Below are 27,757 nucleotides of genomic sequence, written 5' to 3'. Positions count from 1 at the left end.
AAGACCGACACTCTGCTACGTCACGACACACGAGCATTCATCTGAAATACCTCCAATGTCGTTTATTTTCGGAACACATTTAAAAATATGACTAACAGCACAAACATTTACCCCAAACAGCAAGGACTTGCATGAAAGTAAAAAAAGAAAAGAAATAATTATGGAGAAACAAAATCTCTTTATAAGGCCATTGATTGAGTTGTGTATTTGTTGGTGTGAAAGTCTAAATCAGGTACATGCACACACATACACACACGCTTCAAATGACATTTTACTCAATACAGTGAAAAAAAAAAATGGTTTCAGATATCAGATCCACAGTACATATTATTAATAATAAAATTGGTCAATTTCGGGTGTGGAAGTACAAAAACAGGAATATTCCTTCAGAGCGGCAGGTTTTAGTTTCTAATTTCCGAGTGATCCCTCTTTTTTTTTTACAGCTTCAGGAAAAACAGTTTCTTCCTGGTGAAAAAAAAAAGCTTCAACGAGGGACACGAGCCGCTTCCACAGCTTCACTCGAAGTAGATTTTAGATGTTGTCGACCATGACTGGCTACACTGATCAACCACAGTCCGACATCACAGTGTAATGTATTTTTTTTGTCTCGGGGCTGATTGAAGGCCACTGGTATAAAACAGTGCATCTGCCTTAATACAGACTTTTCCCAAAAAGACAAATACATAGAAAAACTATCATGCAGTCTCAAACTTAAGATTTTTTTTTCTTTTTATGAAAGACTGGTGTGTTGATCAAAAAGGCTGCCGTCTGCAAAACTTCAGACGCTTCGTCTCACGTCAACTGGAAGAGTAAGCCACTTTCCTGGTTTCAAGAAACTCACATTTATAGAGCATGACATGCGAGTACCACGTTCAAGTGGGAGAACACTGATGCTGAGAGTTGACAGCAAAGGGAGAAAAGAGTGACCATGTTAACGTGAGAAAAACTGAAGAGAAAACAAATATATAAAGAGGTGAAAACATGACAGACAGGTGCCCAAAAGGTTTTTAAAACATAGAAGGGAAAACAAAAAAAATGGGGAGTGGGAGGAAAAAAGGAATAAAACAGTAGCATGAATTTACAAAAGCGCTTCTGAAGCTGGACAGGATAAAGTGAAGATGGTGTCCTTGGTGGAGACAGTTAGTCAAAAGGCCAAGCGAAGACCCGACTGTTGCCTTATCCCAGAGCGAAACCCTGACCCTTCAGCTGCTTTTTCCTTCATATCTGTCAATGTGGTTCACACAGTATTTTTACTATTTCAAACTGGAGACAGGTGAAAAAGATTTAGTTGGTTTGAAATGTAACCCTTTGGCCGGGATTGTGTGGGGCACAGAGCTGTTTGCAGTGCCCAACACGCACCAAACTGCCAAGGTTAGCCGGGGGACAAAGTGGTCTGTGAACCAAACAGCCGGGTTTTCAGAGGTTTGTCATGTTTGATTTGTTTTAAATTTTAACACATACAACCACACACATGCATACACACATTCACACACACACACATACATACACACGCACAGAACATTACTGTTTTTTTCCACACTGAATTCTTTCACCAAAACCAGATATATACCGCAACTGTCTGGTTTTGGGAAGGTTGGAATTGAGGGTAGGGACTGGGACTCTAACAGACTGGTAGGTGTGTAGGAAGTAGCGGCAGTGACCATGGCTGGATTGTTGTTGATTATTGGTAAAAAGGTGTTTCAGGGAAGCAGTCCGAGGAGGAAGAAGTCCAGCAGGTTGGGATTCAGATTCAGGGAAGTTGTTGGTGGGAAAGGGGACACCAATCAAGATCAAGTTTGGTGTCAGATATGAAACCAAACTGGCAGCCTTGGCTTGAGGACAGATCTTGTTTGCAGACCAGTAGCGCGCAGTCTTGAATACTAAAACTCCTCTTCCTGCGGCGGCTCATCAGCATCAGGTATGACAAAACCCTCCTGCAGAAACACAGAGGGAGATGGTCAGTGTTAACATGCATGTTAAAAGTCCAGTTTCAGTTGGACGAAGACAATAATTGGGTTTCTCATGTCATGTAAACATGTTAGTCCAACTAAAATTGAGCTGGTCTTAGTCAGACTAACATACCTGGATAACCATATCCTCCCTAGCCTTTGACCTGTAAGTAGAAGAAGGAGATGACTAGAGCTGAAACAATTAATCGATTATTAATCTATTGTTTAAGCTTCTTAAATGTGAGTATTTTCTTAATGTCTTTGCTCTGGATAACATAGAAATCATTAAAAATCAATCATTTTGGTTTGTGGACAAAACAAGACGTTTGAGAACATCATCATTTCTGGGTTTGACGAACACCAATCAACATTTTTAAAGGTTTTCTGATATTTTATGGACCAAACAATTCAAGAAAATAATCGACAAATGAATCGTTAGTTGCAGCTCTAGAGATGACGCAGGTTGTCATTTTATGTTACTAGTAACCACTAGCATATTACCTATGTATTAACTAGCTACAGGATTGCTGAAGTTAGTCTGGTGCAACCTAAATTGATAAACTAGTAGTTGTGCAAAATAGTGCATAGCCACCCAGATCACAAGACACAGTGCACAGTGATCCTCTGGTGAGAAAAGATTGTCATGTAAACTCTTGTTACCGTGTTGTTCAGGTTGCCAACCATTGCCTGAATCACCAACTTAGAATCTTACATAAAACTAAATGCATATTGCCATTTGAGTAAAATGACCTTTCATTTGTCACTTCTTTGTCACAAATCTCATGGTTGCCTCGCCTGAAAAGTGAGGAGCAAGCAGAGGTTGCAACCACATTTGAATTCTAAATGACAGCTTAATGGGTTAATGTTTGTAGCCTCAGTGAATGAACTGCATACCATTCCTCTGCAGAAATTTACAAAGGCATCAGCAGTTGTTGACTGCAGCACAAATGGGATTTAATGAGATGCCAAACCATGAACATCACAGATCATGAAGGCTTATTGGAAACTATTCAACAGAAGGAGGCTGGTTAAATTCTATATTTCTATCATCTCTTCACACATTTACAGTTTTATTTTGTAAACTGTTGCGGTTTGTTTGTGTTTTTTAATAAAAATATAAACACTGTCTGGCAACAACAAAAAAAGTCACCCACTGGAATATTTTATTTATTATTTACCATAAGCTTGATTAGACAATGCAGTGGTGGCGGCATTGTTTAGATAATCTTGAAACATCACAACAATTTTTTGCTTAAATCTGGTACTGGTGATGGGAGATTTGCACTGCTGCTGTGTTTACTCTTCAGCACATCCCAAAGATTCTCAGTGGGGTTAAGGTCTGGACAACATGGAGGCCAATCCATGTGTAAAAATTAAGTCTCATGCTCCCTGAACCATCCTTTCACAATTTGAGCCCGACGAATCCTGGCATTGTCATCATGGAATGTGCCCTGAAAAACTGAGTCATTCAGTATTTTTAGGTCAGTCAACATTTTTGTCACCTTTCTGGCCACCTAATGCAAACCCAGATCATAACACTGCCCCCACAGACTTGGACAGTTGGCATCAAGCACAATAATAAGAGTATGTGACTTGTTTTGGGCCAGGCAGTGGCCCAAAAGAGTTCACGGTGATGACGGCGCATGTCACCCATTGCCACAGTGTGTGTCACTGCTGTGTACCCAAATGATTAAATGCACTTATTTTTAAGTCGCTTTGGATAAAAGCGTCTGCTAATTGAAATGTAATGTAATGTAATGTGTTTCTAATGAATTAGAACAATAATGGAAGAGCTGTCCTTCGAGGACAATGCAAGTGGCTCATTCACTCCAGCTTTTTGTTTATATATTGATTAAAAACATGATGAACAATCTATCAATCTTTAGGATCAATAGATACAGCCTCATAAAACAGACTTGAAACTCACGTCTGTGGCGTAGAGGATATCCATGATCTTCAGCAGTGTGGGGTCGCCCTCTTCTTCCTTCTCCTGGCAGATCAGCTCAATGTTCCGCAGCTTACCAAAATAAAAGTCTCTCTCCTTCTCCATGTCATGAATGGTTGATTTCAGGGAATCAAGCTATGGACAAAAAGTTAGGATGGAACATTAAGTTCTTTCTACTTTGACAAATGACTTGAGCGCGAGCTCATTTCTTTTTCATGGTGTTGTACTGACCTCGGTCAGAAGCTCTGCACGCTCCTCATCGACTCCTCCCGATCCTGACTTTTTTGCACTGACGGGAGCTAACTTGGGTGCCACCTTGGCGACGGGTGGCCTCTGTGGGGCTGAGAAGACAAAACAACAAAACATTGCTGAAAAAAACACTTCAGGTGGACTTCGTCAGCATTTTCCAACTATAACTCAAATCACAGCTCTGACCTTGATTTAAGGCCTTCTTAGGGGGTTTGTTGAGAGCTGATGTGGCTTGGGTGGGTGTGGGCATGGCGTCTTGGCCCTGTCTTGCTGCCACGGGATCATACTCATTCCCATCATAGTTGGCGTCAAAGAACTTCTTAAACCACTGAACAAACTCAAAGTTGTCCTGGAACTTCCCCTTAACCAGTTTGTCCACTGGAATGATCTGAAAACAGAAAAAAACTATTAGCGTTAACTCAACAAAAACCCCATCCGGGTTTCTCGGTATAGCAGTGTTATAATCTTGTGATGCCTGGTGTAATTCCCATTGCAGAGACAATTAGTATTTGTGTGCGCTTGTTGATACAGGAAAGGGGGTGTGGCATCACAATGGTGACTGCACAGCATTATGTCCTAAAGCCATCTGCAATTCTGCCCAACCCTAAGATGCATTTCATATCAATGTCAGTAACACAAAACTGTTACATTCAGATCACAGATGTAAAGGGATATGCTTCTTTAACAGCTGACCAACTGGATTGAATTACAAAAACTAATGTACTCTTTGTGTGGGAAATCTTGGAAAAAAAGGAGACATTTGTTAATATACCAAGATAAAAAATAATGCCTTCTCTGCTTACACACACACACACACACAACTTGAAGCAAAATTAAAGCCAGTAAGACAAAGCAGAACAGCCAGAGACTAAGCAATGACGAAATCTGACATCATCAGACAATACACACCCCCAAAGCATGATGACCCAGTAGACAACGCAGACACACCTGGGATTATAACCTTCATCGGTTGAGAATGTATTGATGTGCTCTATGTGTTCATGAATCAGTGACACAGATGTGAGGGTAAACGCTGTGTAGGCATTTGATGTCTGATGAGTTAACAGGGAGGAAGTTGAGGCAGCTTTGTCAATAATCCCACTAGCAACTGCTGCATGTTGAGTGTGAAAACAACATTTCTTAATCTCTGCTGGATTTTAGAATGAATTGGAGATTGAATGAATTCAATCTCCATTTTGGAAAAAAAAGGAGACCTCAGTGAAGATAATTTTTCTACTGGTTAAATAACAAATTAATAATGATGGCGAAGACAACTCCCATGATTCAATGTATAACATTGCCATTTATTGTTCAAGTTTAATGAGAAATTTATTGCAACAGAAATACAGTTGTCTGGCCTTTAAACTGATGGTTTTCATTGTGAAAGATCATTACAGTTGCAGTCTCAGTGGAAATGAGTGCGAGTGCTTGTTTTAATATATTAATTTTTAAAATGAAACCAAAGTCCAGTTGAACTCTAACCCAAATTGTTTTTATTAAATGATTGGCAAGATAATGTAAATATGAAGGCCAAGCACAGAATGTATTATCAAAATTTTTTTCTTTTTACACAATGCCTCCAACTGTGCTTTGTTCCTGCACGGACATTTTAAAGTGTTCAATAAATGAAAGGGGAAGGAGGTAATATAACCCTCTCATTGCAGCTGCATCTTTCAGCAATACAGAGATTACAAATCAACCTTATCTGTTGTCAAGGTAAACCACACCGTTTACAGAGCTGTTCATATTGTATTGAACAAACCTAGCACATACAGGCTGCATACAACTTTGCTGCCTGCTTATAATAAGAAATCCCCAGAGCTTCCATGCTTACATTATATAAGATGCACTATGTAATTTGATATCGACATGTACATGTATTACTTACTTTGTCTACTCCCAGCTTTTTGAAGGAAACTTGCAGAAGCTTGAAGTTGTGGATGTACTCATGCTCCAGCTTGGCACCAAATTTTACTTTCTTGAGGGGCATAGAGTTGAGAAACAGCATGTCCATGAACTGGCAGTAGACGGCACCTGGACAAAAACATGATTTCAGTTTATTTCATTCAATTCAAGTCCTCATCTTCATTTCATTAAGAGCAGAAGAAGCCATCAGACATTCAATGACCTGTGTACTATCAGTAAATGACAGCTGGGTGTTTACCACCTTAATCGAGGGTGAATGAGCAGGACTTACAAACAAGTGTGTCACTCCTTCAGTATCTTTAAGTTACAGAAGATCCACTATGTAGAAAGCTTTTATAAAGTTTGTATTGTGAAAAAATATTTTGATAAACGCCTTAACTGCAGATAAAGTTGTGGGATTGAAGTGAAATGTCTTGACACATCTTTTAACTAAACACTGTAAAACTAAGGATTTAGAGGTTAATATCTGTAGAGACAATACATACAGGTGCAGGCAGACGGGTGTGAAACAATGGTCATGTGATACAGGCACATGGACAAAATGTCTGCATTTGTTTCTGTTGCCACTGTTTGAGTTTCTTTCCCTCACTTCTTAAACTGGAGTTATCGCTCCACATCTGCAGAGCACTGTACACTAACCCGTCTACATGGCCATTACAGAGAACCTAGTCATGTAAGCGAGTATGCCAACAACACTCATGAGCCACTTTATTAGGTACATCAGCCAATCACATGGCAGCAACTCAATACATTTAGACATGTAGACATGCTAATGATGACCAACTCAAATTGGGGAAAACAGGCAATTTAAACTGCTTTGAATGTGGCAAGTTTGTTTGCACCAAATGGGCATATTTTTGCAACTGCTGCTCTACTGGGATTTCAGTCTGATAAGTCAGTATGCAGACAGACTGATAAATTGATACTTCATAAATGTCAGCACAAAATTCAAGCATCCAGTAGTAGATCAACATAACATAAGACACAACATAAACCAACAGATATGTAGATAGCAAAATATTGTACTTGTAACAGAGACCAACCGCCAGCAGTTCTATGTTGCTGTTACTGTAATGAAGCTGAGAGCTCCATATTAGCATAAGGGGTGTTGTGTGTTAGTGAAGTTTCAGAGAGGCACTATGAACTGCAAGCTCTGTATGTCCTGTCATTCCTCACAAGCACTGCTAACTCATCTTTCTTGTTTGTTAGACAGTTCAACAACTTGTACTTCTATCACTTAGCCGTTAAGTTAGCCTTAGCCTACACTCCAGCTCTGCAGCTACAGTACTTCCTTCTATGGGGTATGGGTGATGCCAGCTTGTCCCATAGTTCTGAGTGAGAGCAGCTTCTCACTGGAATAAATCCTTTTTTCTCCACTTTGTTGCCAGTGAGATATCATATATAATGGACAGAAAGTACACAGCTAGTGTAGTGAAAGGAACAAAAAAGATCAGATTGTATTTAACATCAGAGAACACATGACAGAGACGGATCTACTGGATGGGCAGCCTTGTATCGACACCTTGTTTGTTAAAGACCATCGCTGAACACAAAATACGTCAAACCTTACAGCAGACATACTATCTGCCACTGCAGCAACTTTATTAAGTATCCTCAGAATCTAATAAAGTGACATGTAAGTGTTTCAGTTCAAATTAGTTTTAAAAATCTGCGCATAAAATGTCGCTTTTCCTCATGGATATCTGAAGAAACAAATCCTCAAACTGAAGGAACATGTTTTATTGGTTCTATTTCACCATCAACGTAGTCAGCATCAGTCACGCACAGAGTCATGCAGTCAAGCAAGTGTCTCACATGCTCACACCAGGCCATTCTTCAAACAAGAACCCCCTCTCAGGACTGTTTCAGGATGACCCTTTGAATCACAGGGAACAACCACCAACACACATTTCTTACCTGAACACAACATTTCAATCTTGGTGAGGTTCATCTGTAGAGATTCATTGATCCATACCAGCATGTCATGACGACTTAGGTTTTCACTGGTCACTGAGGTCGAGTACACGTTCACAGCCATCGTCAGTCACGTTCTGCCATGGAGAAAACAATACATTTACATAATGACAGTCTGGTCCTGCTTTACCTAACCAGACACAGCCAAACGATACCAGGGCAAGAGATAAAGAGAGTTCATTTGCATCTACAACAAAATGCCATTGTCATGAGGCAGTTTTCACTTCACACTGGCTTGGGGAAAAGGAACATGAGTAATGCACAGTGCCCTGCAAAGCAACTGCAGTTATTGCTTCAGAAATTCTGTGTGGAGGCAAATTCTTAAGTAGACAAACAAAGGATTTTAACTAGTTCATTGTTTATTTAGTAAGAGTTCCAGACCTGCTCTTAGATTTGTAAAACCTTATTTTTTTAGTAACAAGGAAAATATGACAGTTATTGTGCCTTTTTGTAACCAGACCAGATCTAGTGTAAAACCTCCACCCTAAACCTGGACTGACTGATGACTTAAAACCAACAACAGTTTCTAATTGTGTCCATTAAAACAAAGAGGCCACTGCTTCCCTATTTAGCATGCATTTGACTAATTAGGACGCTAAAATAGTTTCTGAAAATCCTGCCAGATATTTAAAAACACGTGCATATTAAAGATGGATGGAGAAATCTATCATTGGATTATAGTGAAAATTTCGGTTTGATAAGAATTACAAGAAATGTGACGTCAGAAAATTCAAGAAATAAAATGTTATGGCGTTAAAATAAACAAAATATTGACACACTAGCTGTGTCAATTTGGATTAGATTGTGATTACTAAAACATTTAAGATATGCTATTATTTACTTGGCACAGATTAAAAAAGCAAAAAAAACGCAATGTGCAACGTAACACTCGGCTGATTATAATGATAAAGCGATTGACAGTTGTTATTCCCCCTGCTCACATTGGTCTGATAGAAAGCGACAGCAGCTAAATGCAACAGGGCCCGTTCCAGAACTTGAAAGCTAATGTTAGCCGCAGTTAGCCGAGTCATGAGCAGCTTAGCCTCCTTACGGTTAGCTAAGCAGCTACCAAATGGGTGTCAATGCGCAGTAAAACAGCAAGCTACAAGTTGACAAGTGAAGGTGCTAGCCGTAAACTAATTGTTAAACGAATGTTTAATAAAGACTGGCTATGTTTCTAACGCAGGCTAAATCACTGGCTAGTGTGAGTTTATTTCAGGGATAAAGCCGTTTCCCCGCCCTGAACCATTGAGTTGCCCATTCCGTTAGCTTGTGACTGACAATGCGACAAAATATTTATTCAGCCACGACTGAAGCTACGTGAATCTCCGCACCAAACAAAACGGGATCTACACCGAGAGCCTGGTCTGAGTTGTTCGGTTTACTTAGCAAATGGTAAGGGCGCATCCCGGTTCCTGCGTAATCACAGGCTAACATGTTAGCTAGCAGAGCTTAACCGCCTCCTCACATGCCGGCTAAAGGACACCGTTAAAGAGAGCACAATTGAACCTACCACGAGTCGATTGACTTAAACAAATCTCGAACGCGATGGTTTACTTTTCTCGGCAGTAGTTCTGTGTCGTTAAATGCCAAACTGCAATTGATTAGGCGCTATCGACACTTCTGCTTTCTCTCTTGTTCTTCTTGGCAGATCACGCTCACTCTACCGGTAGTGGAAAGACCTACTTCATGACGTAATGAAACGGGTAACGCCCTAAGCCAACGACAAAATACAATTAAATGTAATTACATTTAAATTAAGACTAAATGAGAGAAAGAAATAGTGTTTTTTTTAATTTACAAATCTGTTTACATGGCGTAATTTCTGAAACATGATTTGATGTAAAAGCAGTGCTGCATGACACCTGGGAGTGACTAATGGATTTGAATTCATAACAACAATGACTATAATGACACTGAAAATCAAGCAAATTAACAGAATAGAGATAAATATATTCACTGAGAATTTCAGTGTCTCATAACTGAATGTTAACAAATATCAAATGGAAGGACAAAAGTGCAATAAAGACTCCATCCGCAAGATTATTCAGATTTTTGTTCTACTGTTCATCAAAGGTTCCCTATTTCTACTGTATTGTCAACAGACAAAATGGGTAAAAAAAACAAGCAATTAACAGTTTGTAATGCAGCACATACATCATGGATGGGATGGATACTTCCAAGCATCAACTTTCAAATACAATTATGTGCAAAAACACTGTGCGGACCCCTGATGCCCCTGATGTTCATAATATTACATTATTATTCTATACCAGAGTCAGTTTGAGACATATGCCTTGATGGTCTGAAATTGTTATTGACACAAAAAAGAATGACATCTTAACATTTAACACATATTCAAGGATTCAGAACACTAGTCAGATAAAAAGTCAATACAATTCAAAAATAACAATAATAACCATAAAAATGGCAGCAATGTAAACAAAAACTCAGCTGTCAATTATTAAAAGAATTATTTAAGTTAACTTGCTCACAAAAGAATAATCCTCAGATTGTACAGAGACAGATATGCCATATACACAATGCAGATTATTATTATTTATCATTTAATGTCTGTTTTGTACCAAAACATCCTAGAATCATGAGGGCATTTGCAAAAAGCACTAAAGTCAATCAATACAAACCACTGAATCATTATTAATAGGCATGAACAATGTTAAAAACTTTACAATTTTTCACATGAACAATTAGTTAGATAACTAAATAACTAAATAATCACAATAAAAGTAATAGGTAGTTTTGAATCAGCAAAGAGTTAAAAAGAATTAAACATATTTAATGTTCTGCATTTGTCCAGGACACATCAAGTATGATCTAAATATGACAACAACTCAGCGGTGCAGTTCTTATGTCTTCAACACAATATCAAACAAGGCAAACCAAATGATTAAAATCACTCAAATGTAGCAGCACACTAAAAATACACTTTCGGATCATTTAAAAACGTTTTAAAAATGAAATGAAAAGCCCCATATAGACATACATTATGTACAGTACAATCTGTTAACACCACAAGCCATTGCATGCTGCACCATGAATTTTGATCCTTTACATGGATAGCTTAGTTTCCTCTGCTTGTGCACAAGTTTCAACCAAAGAAAGTGTTAAAAGCAAATTTTCAATGTGAGTGAATCTCACAGTAATTATAAATTACCGTTCAGGACAGATGTGTTGCGGATTGCAAGCTAATAGTAAAAGTGACAGTCAAAACTATAATATAACTATAATAACTATAATAATAAAGAAGTTGAAGTGTTCAGCCAAGAACAAGATGGAGCACAATCTGCCTTCTCAGTTTTCTCGAAGACAAAAAGAGGCTTTGGGGCCAAAGTGGCTGGTTGACACACATACTACTTGTGTGACATAATGCAAGAGACTTGTGGGTATAGAAGATAAAATGGCTCTGTGTCAGTGAACAACAAAAGCTTGTTTGTGAGCTGGAAAATAGTAGAGGTCATTAATGCTCCGGCAAGTTCTTAAAACACGGGGAGGAGAAATCCTGGCATACACACACACACACACTGTATAAAACATAACCAACCTCCCTCTATCTGAGTTGCTGTAGTTCTGGGGAGGCAGGACAGGACAAGGAGGAATGGGGAGTGGACGAAGTGGACAAATTGGGCATAGTGGACATGTTGGATGTGGTGGACATTGTCAAGACCTGCTCACAGGCAAAATAATCCTTCAGGGGAGCAAAGAGGTGACGAACGACCGGCACACTCCAGGCCTTCCCCAGTACTTTCTGCCTCTGCTGTCGGTTCATGTTCCGCACATCCGTGTAATGTTTGGGGAAACCAAATATCCTGGTGAGAAAGGGAGAAGACAGCATAATGTTAGCTAAAACCCAAGAAATATAGACTGCTGTTGAGCTGCTTGTCTTATTTTACGCATCCATCATTTATTTAGTTATAAGAATTACTGCTAAGCCACAGCTGTTGTTTCAGTCTACACTATTTTTGTCCAGACTTGTATAACATGTGCATGTAATGAATTTAATTTTAAATCTTAATAGTAAATCTGTGAGTCTGAGGGGGGGAAAAAATCAATAAATGTAATCAGTTCATGTTTGAGGCCAGAATCAAAAGTGCTGAGTTCTCCACATAACGTAGTATTTTAGAAGCAACAGCAAACACACACAGTGTAACATATTTATGGATATTTATGAGGAAATATGACAGCATGCACTGTGCAAACAGCAACATAGCAAAAACATGCAAGTGTTACATCTGTAGAGAGAGAGAAGAACACAAAAATTCTGTTGGGGACTGGTGCCAATGACTTTTCCAATTACCGTCATACTGGTTTAAATGTAAAAAGGTCAGATGGAGATATGGTGCGCAAGTAAGTGGATAATGTTAGTGACATGGATGTTGTTTAATGTTGATGATAGGGGTGGAGTGGCTCAGTGGTTAAGACCGGTACCCTGTGTGTGAAAGACATCATGGTCGCAAGTTCGATTCCACCCCTGGCTGATTGTACTGCTTTGGATAAAAGCGTCTGCTAAATGACATGTAATGTAATGTAATGATGCACAGAAACACACACACAAAGAGCCAGTGTCATTATGCTCACTTTTCAAGCTCTGTGATCCACAGGTTGTCTTCTCTGCCGTCCTGGAGGACGGGAAGCTGATTCACGTATTTGCCCTGCTTCAGCGAGTTTGGATTGGTGGTGATAGTCCTCACCTTTGTAACCTGAAACAAAAATACTCTCCATTAGTTAAACAAAATGGAAGGATGGTAGATGAAAATAAATAAATGAAACTGAACCATTTACTGACCTGGGCTTGTCTACCAATCTCTAAACAGTCCTGGAGAGTTAGCCTGTCACTCTGGGAGGCTATGATGGGCCTGATGGGAGATACAGAACAAAATTACATCACATGGCATTTCTAAAGCGCACAAGAGAGAAAACAGATTAACACTGTCAAGAAATTAGTAAAAAATAAAAGAAACAATTTTGTGACATAAAATGTTACCTTACTTTAATTTTTAAAACATTCTACTGCAACTACCAATGATGATGCTACAGGAATATAATATTCCAATCAAAAACATAGCATGCATCCATTCATTTTGAGTAGTTTATTGGACATTATTCATGATGATACTGTATTTCTAACCTGCTCATCCCTGGAATGTTTCCCCAGAAGTAACGGGCTCGGTGGGCTGGACTCACTTTAACTGCATCCACCAGAACTGGGTTGCACTAGGACAGAATTAGTAAAAATGCTAGAGTGAGTTCTCTGCCAGTCATTTAGAACATGATTGTAAAAAAAATACAAAAAAAAGTAAGTGAGGAAGGAAGAAGCAGGAAAGGTAGCAAGGCAGCAGGAATTCAGCAAAGCAGAAGGATATGGAAATGGACGGAGAATAAAAAAAACATGGGACAGAGGGGGGAAAAGGGAGAGAAGAATGCTTGAAGGATCCTCCATAAACCAAACAGAATTTGACCAAGACAAACCTCAAGGAAGCGGCAGATGTTGACTTTGTCATGTGTGTTCATGAAGACGACATTCTCAAACAGCCAGAAGAAGGGCCTGGGGTCTTCTTCTTTGGGCTTCAGCAACTGAAGGATGCGGTAATACTCAAAGAAGAGCCTGCCGGTGCCCTCTGCAGGGGGATTTTTAGAACAGTTTCAAACACAAATACAGTATACAGCAGCTGCGTAAAGCCCCCAGAGTACAGGCATGTGTTAGGCCTGTGTGGCAGGCTGAGGCCTGGGTATAGCAGTTATTAATTCAGGCCTGTGTAAAATGACTATTTCCTATTAGGGCTGCATGATATTAGGAAATCATGCATTAAGAGATACAAAAGTTTTTGGGGTTTTTTTGTATTGATATACAATAAACAATAAAATGAAACTGGATTACAAATTAGATTACAAACAAAAACAGACAAAAATATTATAGATTAAAACCGAGGAATTTTATTTTATTTTATTGCCAAGTGCAAAAGGTTTATACAGAAAATTGTTGTACCCGAAACGAGTGGCTCTTATTTTGAAGGCCAGGATGAAAGGAAGTGATGATGTGAAGAATAATAAAGTTCGGTCAGCTGATGTTCATGCAAGGAGTCCCTTGTCTCTTTTTATTTTTTCTTTAGCTGCACAGTATAGACGCTCACTTACTAGTATTAGTACTATAATATGATGTGCAGATGCAGATTAAATAAATAATTTAAATATTCAAATGTTTAAGATAATGCAGTACAAACGTACGACAATAACTTACCATAGATGCCTTTTCTGAAAGGGTTGACAATGGACAGGTCATTACAGGGGCTTCCACCAATCAGCAAATCAAACGGACCCCACTCTTCAATCTGGATTTACAAAGAACAAAATACTTCAAATGGCTGAACAAAGAATATTTTTAAAATTATATTATTAACATAATCGTAGAATGTGTGTTTGGTGTGTGAAAATACCTGTTCCTTGGTAATGACACGCACATCACCAACTTGGATTATTTTAGCATCGTGGTTAATGGTCGCCACAGCAATTGAGTCATCGCAGACTTCTGAGGCGAAGTATTGCTCTACCCTAAAGCCAAGATCCTTCAGCACCAGGTAGCCTGAAAAGATTCAAACACATTTATTCTGTGGGATTGTATTCAGAAATGTGTCGAAAATAAATATAAGGCTGTCGCAGGAGCCCCTTTAAAATGCTCGGAAATGAATCCAGGTGTGTCGACTCACCTGTTGCTATGCCATCAAACGGTGAAAGAACTCGAAGTGGTCTGCGCTGGTTGGCAGGGATGGACGGGTAAACTCGGTGTGGCTCCTGCAAAAGAAAAAAAGGTCAGTCAGTCTGTACTTCAATTTTTCCACATCATGGAATACACGTATATATATTTATATATACAGTATATATGTGTATATATGTATATATATATGCCTGGCCAAAAAAAGGGTGACAGACTCTAATAGCCTAATTTGTTTGTTTTGTTTATTACGATAAGCTTCTGCAATGTCATAAGATTTATTTCCGTCCAGTGTTGCATTCATTTTTCACCAAGATCTTGTATTGATGATGTGAGAGTCGCACCACTGCGCAAAGCCTTCTCCAGCACATCCCAAAGATTTTCTTTCAGACTCTGTGGTGGCCAATCCATGTGTGAAAATGATGTCTCATGCTCCCTGAACCACTATCACAATTTGAGCCCGATGAATCGTGGCATTGTCATCTTAGAATATGCCCGTGCCATCAGGGAAGAAAAAATCCATTGATGGAATAATCTGGTCATTCAGTATATTCAGGGAGTCAGCTGACCTCATTCTTTGGGCACATAATGTTGCTGAACCTAGACCTGACCAACTGCCAAGACTACCAACAATAAACGGCTACTGTAAAAACATGGCAACTTTTTTTTGACCAGGAAGTGTATATGTGTATATATTTGCTCTAGCAAATGTCTTTTCTTATTTAGTTTAATATAGACTTCAAATTATCCTGAAATTATCCTTGCACTGTTTTGTGAAATAAATATGATGTGTGTGTGTGTGATATTTGCAATATAATGAAAATAATTCAAATCTCACAAATGCCATGGCACTGTTGTTGGGGAACAATCCCTGAACTCTGATGCTCCAGTCTTCCCTGGGGATCAGAGCACCATGGGTTTTGTGAGGCTGACACAGGAAGCAGATCCACGGATCCACCTGTGTCAGTGTATCAAACGTCCCTGGACCGATGAGGATATTTAGACAGTCATTACAGTAAGACCTGCAGATGGAAAACAGAAGTGCTGGAATTAAGACAAATGTGGACTCTTCTAGTTACCCTGTTTCTATAATTACCAATGCAGAGACAGAAATGATCAGACCAACCTGCAGCAGCTGTCATTGCCACACAGTATGACCTCCATTCCATAGCAGCAGATGGTACAGTAGGACTGATATCCATCTTCATCGTAGCGATACAGAGTTTCTGTGAAGTTATCCTACCGGGAAATCAAAGCTAGACGTTAGGGGACATTTTAAAACAGCTGCATAGGACAATAACAGCAATGTAAACACCTCAAGGAAAACTGTGACATTCAGAGTTTTATGTGGGATTTTCTTTTAAAACTAGTCCAACAAACAGTGAACATTAATTATATCTGTGTCCACAGTTTACCCACATTTACAGAACACTGCAATGCCATCAATGTTTGTCACTGCTGATTGTCATACAAGTCGTTACTTGTTTCTTACTTTACACTTTAAGCAGAGGCTGCCATTGAACAGCGGGTGAGATATCTCAATATCTTCAGTGCCACAACACAAACAGAAATCTGCAAAGGCAACACAAACAACAAGAAGCAAGTAAGAAACAAAAATGACACACATTCAAAGATCATGTAAAAAGGAAAGCTGTGAAATATTTTAGTTTTAAAACGCTGTATTTTTAATAGCTTTATTCCACAAAACTTAATCCACAAAGATGTGGTCCTTTCTGCTCATAAGGGTTAGGCTGTTTGTCAATAAATACTGTCCATCACCATCAAATGCATTCATAACATAGGTGGGAGAGAGGGGAATATAGGGAAAAAACAAGTATAACTGAGTCAAAAGAGAGCAGCTTCTATGAAGAGAATTTTCTTTAATACTGTGCATATGTGAATACAACCATTAATTAAAGAATGTTTATAAGAGACATTCATTTCTTTTAATAGATTAACAAGAAAAAGATTGTAATTGACACAGCTGAGCACTCACCCTCAATGTTCAGTTTCATGTCATTGATCCTAATAATGGTCTCCTCTGCAAACAAAGAAACCAATTAATGCTTAATTTGTTCAAAGTACAACTCGATTATATGATGAAAAAGATAACCTTTGGTTTTGTACCTCTGACTTTCTGGTCCGGCTGGGTATAGACGTTGGTAGACTGGTTGACTTTGTTCAAAGTTTTGACAAAGTTCTTCTTCTTGAACGGCACAAAGTCTGGTGATGTGTCGTCATCAAACCCATCAAGTAGACTGCTTTTCTTCCTTTGTCCCTTACCTCCTCTCCATCCTCCCCTACCCCTCCCTCTACCCCATCCTCTTTTCAACTTCTCCCACCCTCCTCCTCCCCAGCTATCTTTCTCCTCTTCCCATCTTTCCTTGTCATGTTTTGCAGAGGCACATCCCCCTCTGGATACCTTCTCCTTCATCCCTCCTTTGGTACCTTTCCCCCCAAGATCAAGTCTTTCTAAAGCAGTTTTTCCATTGCTTATTTTGAAGGAGGACTTCTTTGAGGAGGCCCACGACTCTCTCTTTAAAGAGACAGTCACGTCTTTCATCTCAGCACTCGTATCGCTCTTACAGCCCGCAGAGGTGGAGTGTGGAGAAGAAGATGCTTTCAGGAAGAGTTTCTTCTTCACCTTTGGCGCGTGGCTTCTTTTATCATCACCTGGACAGACATCAATCAGACATGAGACCATCACATTACATATGCATTTGTGAGACTGTATTAATAGTATGCAGCTGTGTATCAGATCTTGTGAACAGAGCAGCACTGAAGCTCCAGGGTAAATATTTGAACTCCACTGCCTTAAAGCTGAAGGGCATAGCTTTTAAAAATAAAATAATGTCTGCAACTGTCAAATGAGTTCACACAATACTGATAAAGTCTATCATCTCCACGTGACTCTCTCTGTGTGACGCGCTCTCTCTTGGTATAGCAGTGTTTTGTTTTTTAGGCGCCGGAGGCTTTCCCTTGCTGCAGACAGCGTGACACATTTTACATTCTGACTGATAAAAATAAAACTGAACATTCAGTAGGATTTCACAATCATTATTTTTCATTGTTCGATATTGAAAATGTTGGCTCCACTGGATAGAATAGAACACCAACCAAAATCAGTACCTGGTACCTGTCACTTACAGCTGCTGTTCTGGAACTATGCAGCTCCAAATTTCCTGGACGAGTAAAACTACTTTTAAAGAGAGATATACAACACACAACTTACTGAAGTACCACAGAAACAACAGGCGAAGCTGAAGAGCATTGTGTGTGTGTGTGTGTGTGTGAGAGAGAGAGGGAGAGTCTACAGAGGGCAAGAGAAATTCCACACTGAACATTAATTTACATTTATTAAAGGAGCTACATCTCTCACAGGATATACCAAGTGAGATAAACAGTATTATACTTTCACTCTACTAACTTTTATATTCTCTTATATGTTCATACCATTTATGAGAGCTGTTGTTTTGAATCCGTCTGATCCTGTAGGTAGAAAGCCTCCAAAAGCCCAGTGCAACATCTGCCTTAGGAGCTCATCTCTGTCCCCTGGACTCGCAGAAAACTGTTTCTTGCACCGAAGTGCAGCTTCCTGGAAGACAAGACCGTACTGTAAATATATAAGCAGGTGGACGCTTTTTGATCATTTTAAAAGCAAAGGAGTAGAAACTGCGGTCAAATATAATATAAAGTAAATCAAATATCCTAGGTTTTGTATATCAAAACTGTTACAATGCAGTTACAGTATAAAAATAAACAGAGGAATGCACAAACCTCCAGTGACAGGGAAATGGCTTCTTTATAGGTGTGGATGGTGGCAAAAGAGTTGGCACAGAAGAACTTGGCAAAGGAAGCATATGGTTTCAGAGTCTGCAAATCGACCTGGAATCAAAGCCAAGAAATCAAGAGAGGATAGAACAACATATATGAATAGATCAGTAACTCAGCAAACCACAACTACACTCAAACTATATAAAAAAAGAGATGGCTCACTTGAGAGAACATTTTCTGTCCGTACCACTCTACCATCGTCTTCTCTGGAGGTAGAGTCTGTCCCTCAGAGGTCATGGTGATAGCTGGCCAAAGAGAAAAGCCCTCCACTTTACCCCAGACCAGATCCCCCTTCGCATTCTATACAACACAAACAGTATATGCACAATGTTTTCTTTCTGACAAACACCTTTTACCTAATTTAATAAACACACTTTATTAAATTTTGTAAACAAATGAGTAGATTTGAACTAATCTTTCACTTCACATTACCAAAAATACCTTTGAGTTGCACTGCTCGCTTGTTGAAACCATGGCGTCATTGTCGCCATCATCATCATCACTGCCCACAATGTAAACAAACTCTGACGGTGGATTTTGTTGACCTACAAAACAGTAAACAATGAACTACTGGCACATAAAGTGATATGGAAAATATGTGAAGCCTTAGGGAAATCCTGAATTGCAGCTTAAATTAAAATGTAAAATTCCTATCAAAAAAGCTGAAACTGTTTTATTCACAGTGAAAGACAATACAAGACTCAGTACACTAGAAACAATATTATACATTCTTACTCTGTTGGTTTTTTAGTTTGCTGGACTCGGTAACATCGACCACATCTGAAAAAGAAAAATCATACTCATTCTCATTATCAACATTAAAAATAGTGTGCGAGTTATAACGGTAAATAAAATAAAATGTAGATGATGTAGAAATATAGAAACAATGACAACTAACAAGGTAATATTAAAGGAGCTGTATGTAAGACATGTGTTATTGTATTTCTGATGATAATCAGCAGAGATTAAAGAAACACTAGCTTTTGTGATAACAATAGTGCAAGCAGTTTATTGAACAAATTATAATTTAATTCACAGCCTGTCTGTTTATGTTTATGATATAGAAAAGGTGTCTAAATACAGTCCTAGTTCCGTCTTTCAGTTTGTCAAACTCATGTTACCTGAGGAATTATCTGTGTACTCCGAATCCTCCATACTCGTGGAGTTTATGGAAGGAATAATTCGACTTGGTTTGTTCACAAAACCAGAACTTTCCTCAGACGAACTTCCCTCATCCTCTGTTTTTATCTGGCCTCGGGCAGGAATTTTGGTTCTTCGGTAGTGGGATTTTCCTGCCAACATCTGTGGTTGAGCCTTGACCACCTTGTGACAAAAAAATCAAACCCACATCCAGATGTCTTTATCGCCTGGTAGTATGCAAAACGTAGTGCACACAACACAAAGTACAGTTTAGAATATTAGAATGCTACACACATTCGGTCAAATTGGTCCCTTGTGGCAGCACGTTTAGAAGCAGTGGATCTGGTCACATTTCCACCACCAAGTCGTGCAGCCACTGCCCAATGTCTGCCCAAAAGGTTCCCTCAGACTATCCCTGTCTCAGTCACCTGACGCCACAGATACATCTGTTCCTGTGTTCCTACTGATCCATGTCCACATAACACCCATTTCCACTAGTACAATTCAGTTCAATTACCAAAATAACTGATCATTCCATCCCACTTTTTGGGCATCCTTCTGTTGAGGTACCTAGCACAGTAGTCCAGCACCAATAGGGTGGAGCTAGACACACTGCAGCTTTTACTGTGTACTTTTCTTCTTTGTTGACTTAATTGCAAACTATAATGTCATGCCATTTACATGGTTGACATAGCCTTCACACCCCGCAGTAGAAACACAAACCAGATCAGGGTTTCAAACACGCCATGGTGACCTTAACTGCACACTTTTAGTGCCAGCTACGACGATTGTCACTAGTGCCACACCAGCTATGGAGGATAACTTTAGTGCTACATCCACGTCTGCTCCAAGTACAACTGCCATCCATGGTACCCTAGTGTTTTAGAAAATCCCAAAAATGTAGAAGTTTGAAAATGCTGCTGCTTCAATTTTAGTTTGAATCCTGCAGGTTTGCTTTTTAGTCTGAACAGGCAAAGACAAAGAGAAAATGATGATGCACTTAACCACATTCACTCCCTGTTTAGTTCTTCTTTAAGTCTTAAATTTCCCCTCAATGTCAGACTAATTAAATCCCTCTGCCCAACTGACAACAACTTCCTGTTCAAACTGGCACTTGCATGCCCTTAATGTCCCATGATACACTTTTCCAGGAGAGGCAGGAAAGATGCAGATTACTTCTGTTGCACAGCCCAAAATGTGTGTCAGAATGCAGATGTAGTAGCATGGATGTAGCCTAGCTCTCACCATAGAAAACACCTGCTTCCTGTTGAGAGAGTCTGGCAGGGCCAGGAGGGTCAGAATTAATCTGCGCAGTGTGGAGTGCTCTCTCATGCTTTTCAATGTCTGTAGAGAGAAAAAGAAAAATCCTGTAATGAAATTTAATATTAAACTTAACATCTCTACAGGAGGTGCTATCTTAGCACTAGTTTACCTTAAACACTATTCAATTATTATAATATTAGTAAAAAGATAAATTATTAACAGATGAAGTATATATTGTTTTATTTTAGGTGTATCTCTAATACCATAATTACATACAGATTAAAATGATTTGGATTTTATTAATTTCTCTTATCTCTTTGGCTAAAGAGGATTTTCCACTCAGCATAAATACAGTTACACATTTAGATTACCTTTGTCCAGACGTGGCCATCTCCTGTTGTGATCCTCTGTCCCCTCCTCAATGTCTTCCTGGACGTGAAGAAGTCATGTCCCAGCTGGTGTGTTTCACTAGAACTGGCATTACACACACCCAGTTGATATCCCATCTGTGACAGCATTTGTCTGGACAACCTGTCCTCCTGGAAGGAAAACACAAACATAATAAAAGGCAACATAAAGAGTTAGGAAACAAAAACATGTTTTTATTGTTACAATAATGAACACAGTTAGTGTCCCGTAAATGTTAATATATTGCAAAATGCAATCAATTGAACACAACAAGCACCTCTCAGGTTCTAAACATTATACATTCCTATTTTTGTCCATCAAATCCACACAGAAACATAAGTATCAAAATATATCACCACCTTTTACGTGTGTCGTGAGCTGAACTTTTTCTAATCTGGAAAGAGGATCCAGATTAGCTCTAATGAGGATACATTTTTATTGCATCATGCTTACTGTAGTTTATTCATTTTGAACACCGGCTCAAAAATACTGTAACTGACTGCATTCTTCCTCACTTAAAAAAACTGACATACAGCTTCTTACCTGAATGTTTTCTGGGTGTTTCAGCACAGTGACAATGTTCTTCAATTCCACATCACCAAGCTGCTCAGGTACACTCTCCACTATACTCTGTAGTGCTGCTTTATAGAAAGCAAATACGTCCTCCCGGAAGTCACACCTCTCCTGTTCCCCCAGATCCACAACAGCAGTGGCACACAATAAATCCCAAGCTCTGGAGCCTATATTGATCATGATTTTGGGGAGAAGCTCCTTATCACTGTGGAGGAAATGAAGCTGTCGTCTGCTGAGGAAGCTCTCAACAACTGAGGGCTTCAAGATGCTGGCTGCGTACGATTTAATCAGTATGGAGGCCAGTTGAAGATCCACTGCAACACTCGCACGGCCAAACTGCTGTAGTTCTTGAATAGCTCGAAGGGGCTCCAAAGATTGGGAGAGAAAGAGGAAGCGCAGTTTAACTTTATAATCCATGAGCTGGGTTCTAATGTGGTGAGCATCCTTGGTTTCACCCAGTGACTTGAAATACTCCACTAAATCCCTCCAACTGACTGCTATCTTCTGCACAGTGCGGATAATAAAAAGACACTGTGATGAGACAGGATGGGATGGGTCATAATTCTCTGCGCCAGCAAATATCTCTTTTAGACTGTCATTCACAGAGGCATAGGTGGTGTAATGATGATGGACGTCTTTCACAAGGTCAACCACGCATTTGAAGGAGGCAGATAGTGCGGCCTGGCAGGCTCTTCCTGCGATCCCAGGGAGGCCACAGAGTGACAATAAGCTTGGGTTGTATGGCCGGAGCAGTGACATAAACCTCTGGCTTAACCCCCGGTGTGAGGCGTCACAATAAAACACAGCAAGGTTGGACAGAGCGAGACCCCATGTCTTCAGCATGTCAAGAAGAAGGTGTGCATCAGAGTCTGCTGTGACATTCTCAGTGTCGCTGTCTGCCGAGGATTGCGAATCAGCTGTGTCGACACTCATCTGCAAAGTGTGCAGCAATCTCACTGCACTGTTCCCAAGGTTCTGGTCAAAGTAGCCAATCAGGACAATGCTTGTGCTCTGTCCTTCACCCAGGTCCACTCCCATGTACAGATAGAGGCAGTATGGTGTGTTTGAGCAGACCTGGACAATGTCTTTCAGGTGGAATGTACTCATGAAAGCAGAAAGTGAAGGGCCAGAAATATTGCTGTCAGTACTTGTGCTCAAATTTGAGTCCACATTGTCAGAACAATATCTGTTGATGAAGCGCAGCAAGGTGTCACTGCTGTAGAAACAATTTGCAGTCCTTCCCCTGTCCACTGCTGCTTCTGGTTGCTCTACTGTCTCCTTTGCTTGTTCACAGTCTTTATTATTTGTGACATCCATTTTGTCTTGTTTTGGCTCGATTGTCACGGCCATCACATCATCCTCATCATCAGATATCAGCACTATCAATTCAGAAATCCCGTTCAACATCTCCCTTGATTTCTCTTTCCTTTGTTCTTCAGCTGTTTTGCCATCCATCTTCACAATAATCTCCAGTTTCTGATGTGGGGTCTCAGAGGAAAGGTCATCTGTACAGGAAACAGAAACACAATAAGAATAGTGTCCCATCCTGCCAACAAATTCAGTGCAAATTGGTTCAGACTATATATGTGTAATCCTGCTGACAATTTCACAACATCACAGATTACAAATACCCTTCTTGATGGAGGCAAAGGGTTCATTGGCACAGGGGAGGTAATTTTCCATACAAAAAATAATAAAATTAGCCAAGAATATTTTTATTGAATCAAATTGTAACCTACATAATACTCCTAAATAATAGAAAAAAGTGTGATGCATTGATAATCCTGTAGTAATGTGCAATCATAATCATAATCAAATTTAATTGTGAAATATCCCAATATTTCCACTCCATATGTACATACACACAGCTCCCACCTGAGTCATCAGGAACCATTCTCATACTCTGTCCTCCTCTGGCCTCCAGTGCATGATACTCCCTGCCTTTGTAGTTCTTATCAAAAAACAGCTTGAACCACTTTAAGAAGGTCAGAGACACTGTTGGGTTCTTCTTCATCAGTGCCTCAATAGGGATGAACTTGAGAGACAAAAGAGAAACAGACAGTCCTCTTAAAAAATGGCATGAACAATTAACACAGGAAATCATTTGGACAAGGACCCATGAGCTTTTTGGTTCAACAACAAAGATGGGACACTCTACAGATGCATAACAAACATCAAAACTAATGTTAGTTGTCCCAGAGTGACACAAATATTTTATCAAGAAATAAAAATCATCACTCACCCGGACGACGCCAACTTTTCTGAAAGCAGCTTGCAGTAAACTATAATTGTGTATTAAATCCACTGTGTTACTACTTTGAAACCGGACCCTGGAAAGTTCCAGAGACCCAGGAAATAAACAGTCCATCAGCTGGCAATAGGCTGCACCTGAAACATTGATATAAACACACAAACGTGAGAGGAACTGGTGGCAGGCACAAGCAGGCACATTTGACAGTACTTAATTAAAGTTTGAAAGTATGAAAAAGTCACATCATACGGGCACTGCAATAACTGGGTTTCATATTATGTCACAAAACTATGTGAGAAAATTAAAGCATATTAAAAGACACAAAAAGAACATACAAATGCCACACAGAAAGGCCCGGACAGGAATGCAAACTGGCAATCCTGTGTTATTCTATTCAGTAAGAATGCTTTCACAAATACAAATTGTACTTTGTAGAGTGAACAATTTCAATTGTATTTTGTAAACTGACAAAAAAAGTGATAGTTTTAGTTTCAGATAGTTGACATACCTGTATATATCTGCTGCACCTTAGTGAATCCTGTCTGTAAAGTTTCATTGAGCCAAGCCAGCAGCTCATAGCGGTTATATGAACTCCCAGCACTCAGAAACACATTAACTGCCATCTCTGAACGGGGTGATCCTGCACAAACACCAAATACATATATCTTTAAAATAGAGTAAACAAAACACTGATTAGTGAATCTGAAGTTGCATTCCTAAAACTGAAAGTTAAGGGGGGAAAAAATAAAAGTATCTAGCACAAAAATGGTACTGCCCTCCTTTCCCCTTTGTTAAAAGGATTTGTCATGCTAGTTTGCATCACAAAACTGGAAGTGTTGCATTGCTTTCAATGTAAAATTAACAATTCAAGAGGACTATTTCACAAAAGCAGGGTGAGGGAACCCAGGAATACTGAGAAACTCAGGCTTGACCTAGTTAGGTTTGTTCATCCTGGCTTTCTCTGTTTCACATAGCCCATCCAGGGATTAGGAGAGAAAGGTAGATTTGAGGTAGATTTCTCAATGCTTAAATGCATTAGGCAGTGCTGCATATTTTATACCAAGAAGACATCAACAACTGGTGAAGGCAACATTTAAGATGTAAATGAGTGGCAACGAACAACAGACTGACTAAATGTATTATGTAGACATGTGACCACTGATCTTAACTGAAATAAATAAACATTGTTATACTTTAAAATGATTAATAGCCTATTGAATTTTGTCTCTAAATTACCATGAGTTTCTGATCAGGGTTACACAGAAGTCACAGACTGGGATCCATTAAGTCTAAATATACATTTGTTGTGAAGCAGGCAAGCTGAACAAAATACATTTCCATGGCTTTTATGTGCCACTGCTTTCATGAAACTGAATCCAGCTGGCTTAATTAAGCCAGGATAACTGCACAACCCCACCTTATTTCTGTCTCAGTTTTGTGAAACAGCCCATGACATCACATTAAAGTTCACAGGGAACTATAATGAAATAAATCACGTTAAGATGTTGTTTCTCACCTTTTCAGTAAATGATAAAAGTGCAAGCAAGCATTGTATGGCAAGCATTACAGATATCTGTGATGTCATTTTGACTAGTCGTAATTTAATTGTGACTAGTATGAATTGTAGTTGTAGATATCTGTTGTTCTTACTTGTCAAAACTAGTGTCCGGTATCTGCAACTCAGTTTTTACTAATCAAAATAATGTAACTTTTACCATTCATAAGTATATATCTAAAACTTCCTTCTGACTATCTGAAACTTAAATCAAGTATTTAAAAAGGACAGTGTAGATATCTTCAATTGAGGATACTAAAGAGAACTTGAATTGTGACTAGTTATAATGACTTTGTAGATATCTGAAACTGGAATTACAGATATCTAAATCTGTAGATACACATGAACGGCAAAAGTGACGCCATTCTGACTAGTAATAACTGAATTACAGATATCTGTAACTTAAGTTTTGACTAGTAAAAATGAAGTTGCAGATATCGGCTGTAAAAATATCCTGTCTGTCGATTAAATATCAAAACCGTTTGCCATACATGTGTGTCTACCTGTGTGTGTGAATGGAGACGCGAACGCAACAATGTCTGCACCAATCGCATTTAAGCGGGCGAAATTCTGACCAATTACAATCGATGGGGGAAGTTCTTCAAATCAGAGACAACTGATCCTGGATCCGATCTTGTGCCGGTGCTATGCGAGACAAACACAACTTGATCCGAGCGCAGATCAGCAGTTTACAAATACAGCAAGTCTTTCAACAGTGGCCGGAAGGGAAGCCATGATGGCACGTTTGAATGGTGGAAGAGCAAGCAACGTGACAATGTATTATCCTAGCAACACAACATAACCAAAGAGCAAGTTGAAGATGTCTTTATTAAATGTTAGGTTAGAAAATGCAATTATATAAAAAAAACACGGCGTTGATTCCTTCACACTCGTATAAAACATTAAATCACAGTCAGATATAAGATTATGTCGCTTATTTTAAGCATTAATGGACCAGATACGCGATTTACTTGAATATAAGGATTACCCATTTACCAATGTACGAAACTATAGCCGAGTTCAGACAATTGCCGGTGAAGGTACGTTGCGCACGGTAAACCGTACGCGAACATACGTTGCGGTTTTACGTAAAACGCGGTGGGAAGTTACCGAAAAGTTGCTAAGTTTCTTCGCGCTGAAGATAACTGCGGGTTTGTGTTATTAAGCTGCTAAAGTGGTCAAACGCAGTTGATTAAACTCACCCTCTTCACTCCAGTCCATCACGCGTGGGTATTTAAACTGTTTACCATCTCCAGACCCGTGTAAGCTCTGAACCCACCCAAGTTCCCGGGTCAGCTGCACCGCCCGCCCCCGCCCTCTCCCCCTCACAGCTGGCGGTGCCGCCGCCTTTCTCCGTTGTCAAATAAAGCGATTGCGAGTGAGATCCACAAATATGACGAATTACATGTATGTACCAGTGATGTGGTATTAGAAAACAGCAAAAGAGAAAACTAACGTGACCACTTTTCACACGATGAGCAATTTACAATGGGCTAGCTCGCTAAGCTAAGCGGTGCTAGCGTCCATTAGCCGCTAGCCGACATGTTAATAAGTGCTTACATTTGTTTTACACCAGTTATAGCAATGTTTTATGCATAGTAATTTAAACGTTGATACATCATTCAAGCAAACGAAAGTGAACAGGGACGTTTTAATCTGGAGAACAAATGTCTGGACCATCATTCTTGAAGTTGGGAAATGTGAATTGGCTGGAAAGACATCACGTGGGAAGAGACACGTAAATACCAAGTTACACAGGAGCGACGTTTCAAAAATGTTTACTACTGTATGTTGACCTAAACTGATTTGAAAGTAATTACATTTTCCCACAATGGTCAGATTCTCATATGTTAAATGTTACTTTTACATTAGCACTTAATGAGTGATAGACGAAAACAACATATTCCAGTATGTGTAATGTACTGTACATGGCAGGAATTTTCTTATGATTCATACTGGTAAA

At 39.4% G+C, this 27,757-nt stretch overlaps 3 protein-coding genes across 7 annotated transcripts in view; all 3 read right to left on the bottom strand.

Moving 5' to 3' along the window:
• Positions 1 to 27,757, bottom strand: part of samd11 (sterile alpha motif domain containing 11) — a 1,171,052-nt gene that overhangs the window by 944,419 nt on the left and 198,876 nt on the right. The gene's annotated exons all lie outside the window — the stretch shown is intronic.
• Positions 43 to 9,729, bottom strand: LOC122777119 (microtubule-associated protein RP/EB family member 1-like). 2 transcript variants are annotated; one of them, XM_044038128.1, is made up of 8 exons: positions 9,557 to 9,729; positions 7,987 to 8,120; positions 6,032 to 6,177; positions 4,330 to 4,531; positions 4,126 to 4,235; positions 3,877 to 4,029; positions 2,083 to 2,113; positions 43 to 1,934 (listed from the first exon to the last, which is right to left on the bottom strand). In XM_044038128.1, exons 2-7 carry the CDS (start codon positions 8,105 to 8,107, stop codon positions 2,102 to 2,104), a joined length of 744 nt encoding a protein of 247 aa, XP_043894063.1. In that variant the 5' UTR covers positions 8,108 to 8,120; positions 9,557 to 9,729; the 3' UTR covers positions 43 to 1,934; positions 2,083 to 2,101. The 2 variants fall into 2 exon arrangements, with proteins under 2 accessions (XP_043894063.1, XP_043894062.1); XM_044038127.1 differs by lacking the exon at positions 2,083 to 2,113.
• Positions 10,486 to 24,862, bottom strand: LOC122777613. Its single transcript, XM_044038944.1, has 25 exons — positions 24,748 to 24,862; positions 24,231 to 24,376; positions 23,864 to 24,023; positions 21,959 to 23,493; positions 21,379 to 21,546; positions 20,990 to 21,088; positions 19,726 to 19,927; positions 19,340 to 19,384; positions 19,046 to 19,149; positions 18,767 to 18,904; positions 18,548 to 18,655; positions 18,224 to 18,365; positions 16,898 to 17,443; positions 16,767 to 16,811; positions 16,263 to 16,342; positions 15,897 to 16,009; positions 15,609 to 15,792; positions 14,766 to 14,850; positions 14,496 to 14,641; positions 14,300 to 14,390; positions 13,531 to 13,679; positions 13,190 to 13,275; positions 12,848 to 12,917; positions 12,640 to 12,761; positions 10,486 to 11,870 (listed from the first exon to the last, which is right to left on the bottom strand). The coding sequence occupies exons 1-25, from the start codon at positions 24,860 to 24,862 to the stop codon at positions 11,612 to 11,614; spliced, it is 4,938 nt and encodes a 1,645-aa protein (XP_043894879.1). The 3' UTR covers positions 10,486 to 11,611.

The sequence above is a fragment of the Solea senegalensis genome, linkage group LG11, assembly GCF_019176455.1.
Source record: "Solea senegalensis isolate Sse05_10M linkage group LG11, IFAPA_SoseM_1, whole genome shotgun sequence".
Classification (NCBI taxonomy): domain Eukaryota; kingdom Metazoa; phylum Chordata; class Actinopteri; order Pleuronectiformes; family Soleidae; genus Solea; species Solea senegalensis.
Note: the sequence above shows the minus strand (reverse complement) of the source record. Positions and strands in the feature narration are given on the sequence as shown.

What these genes read in the sequence shown, in the direction of transcription:
- LOC122777613 (XM_044038944.1), bottom strand. Translation starts at nt 24,862, where the DNA reads ATGGCAGTTAATGTGTTTCTGAGTGCTGGGAGTTCATATAACCGCTAT. An exon ending in GGCAATGACAGCTGCTGCAG is followed by an intron (nt 15,793 to 15,896) that starts GTTGGTCTGATC and finishes TTCCATCTGCAG; the next exon opens with GTCTTACTGTAATGACTGTC. An exon ending in TTTCAGAAAAGGCATCTATG is followed by an intron (nt 13,680 to 14,299) that starts GTAAGTTATTGT and finishes ATCCCCCTGCAG; the next exon opens with AGGGCACCGGCAGGCTCTTC.
- LOC122777119 (XM_044038127.1), bottom strand. Translation starts at nt 8,107, where the DNA reads ATGGCTGTGAACGTGTACTCGACCTCAGTGACCAGTGAAAACCTAAGT. An exon ending in GTGCAGAGCTTCTGACCGAG is followed by an intron (nt 4,030 to 4,125) that starts GTCAGTACAACA and finishes TTTTGTCCATAG; the next exon opens with CTTGATTCCCTGAAATCAAC. An exon ending in ATATCCTCTACGCCACAGAC is followed by an intron (nt 1,935 to 3,876) that starts GTGAGTTTCAAG and finishes GTGTTTCTGCAG; the next exon opens with GAGGGTTTTGTCATACCTGA.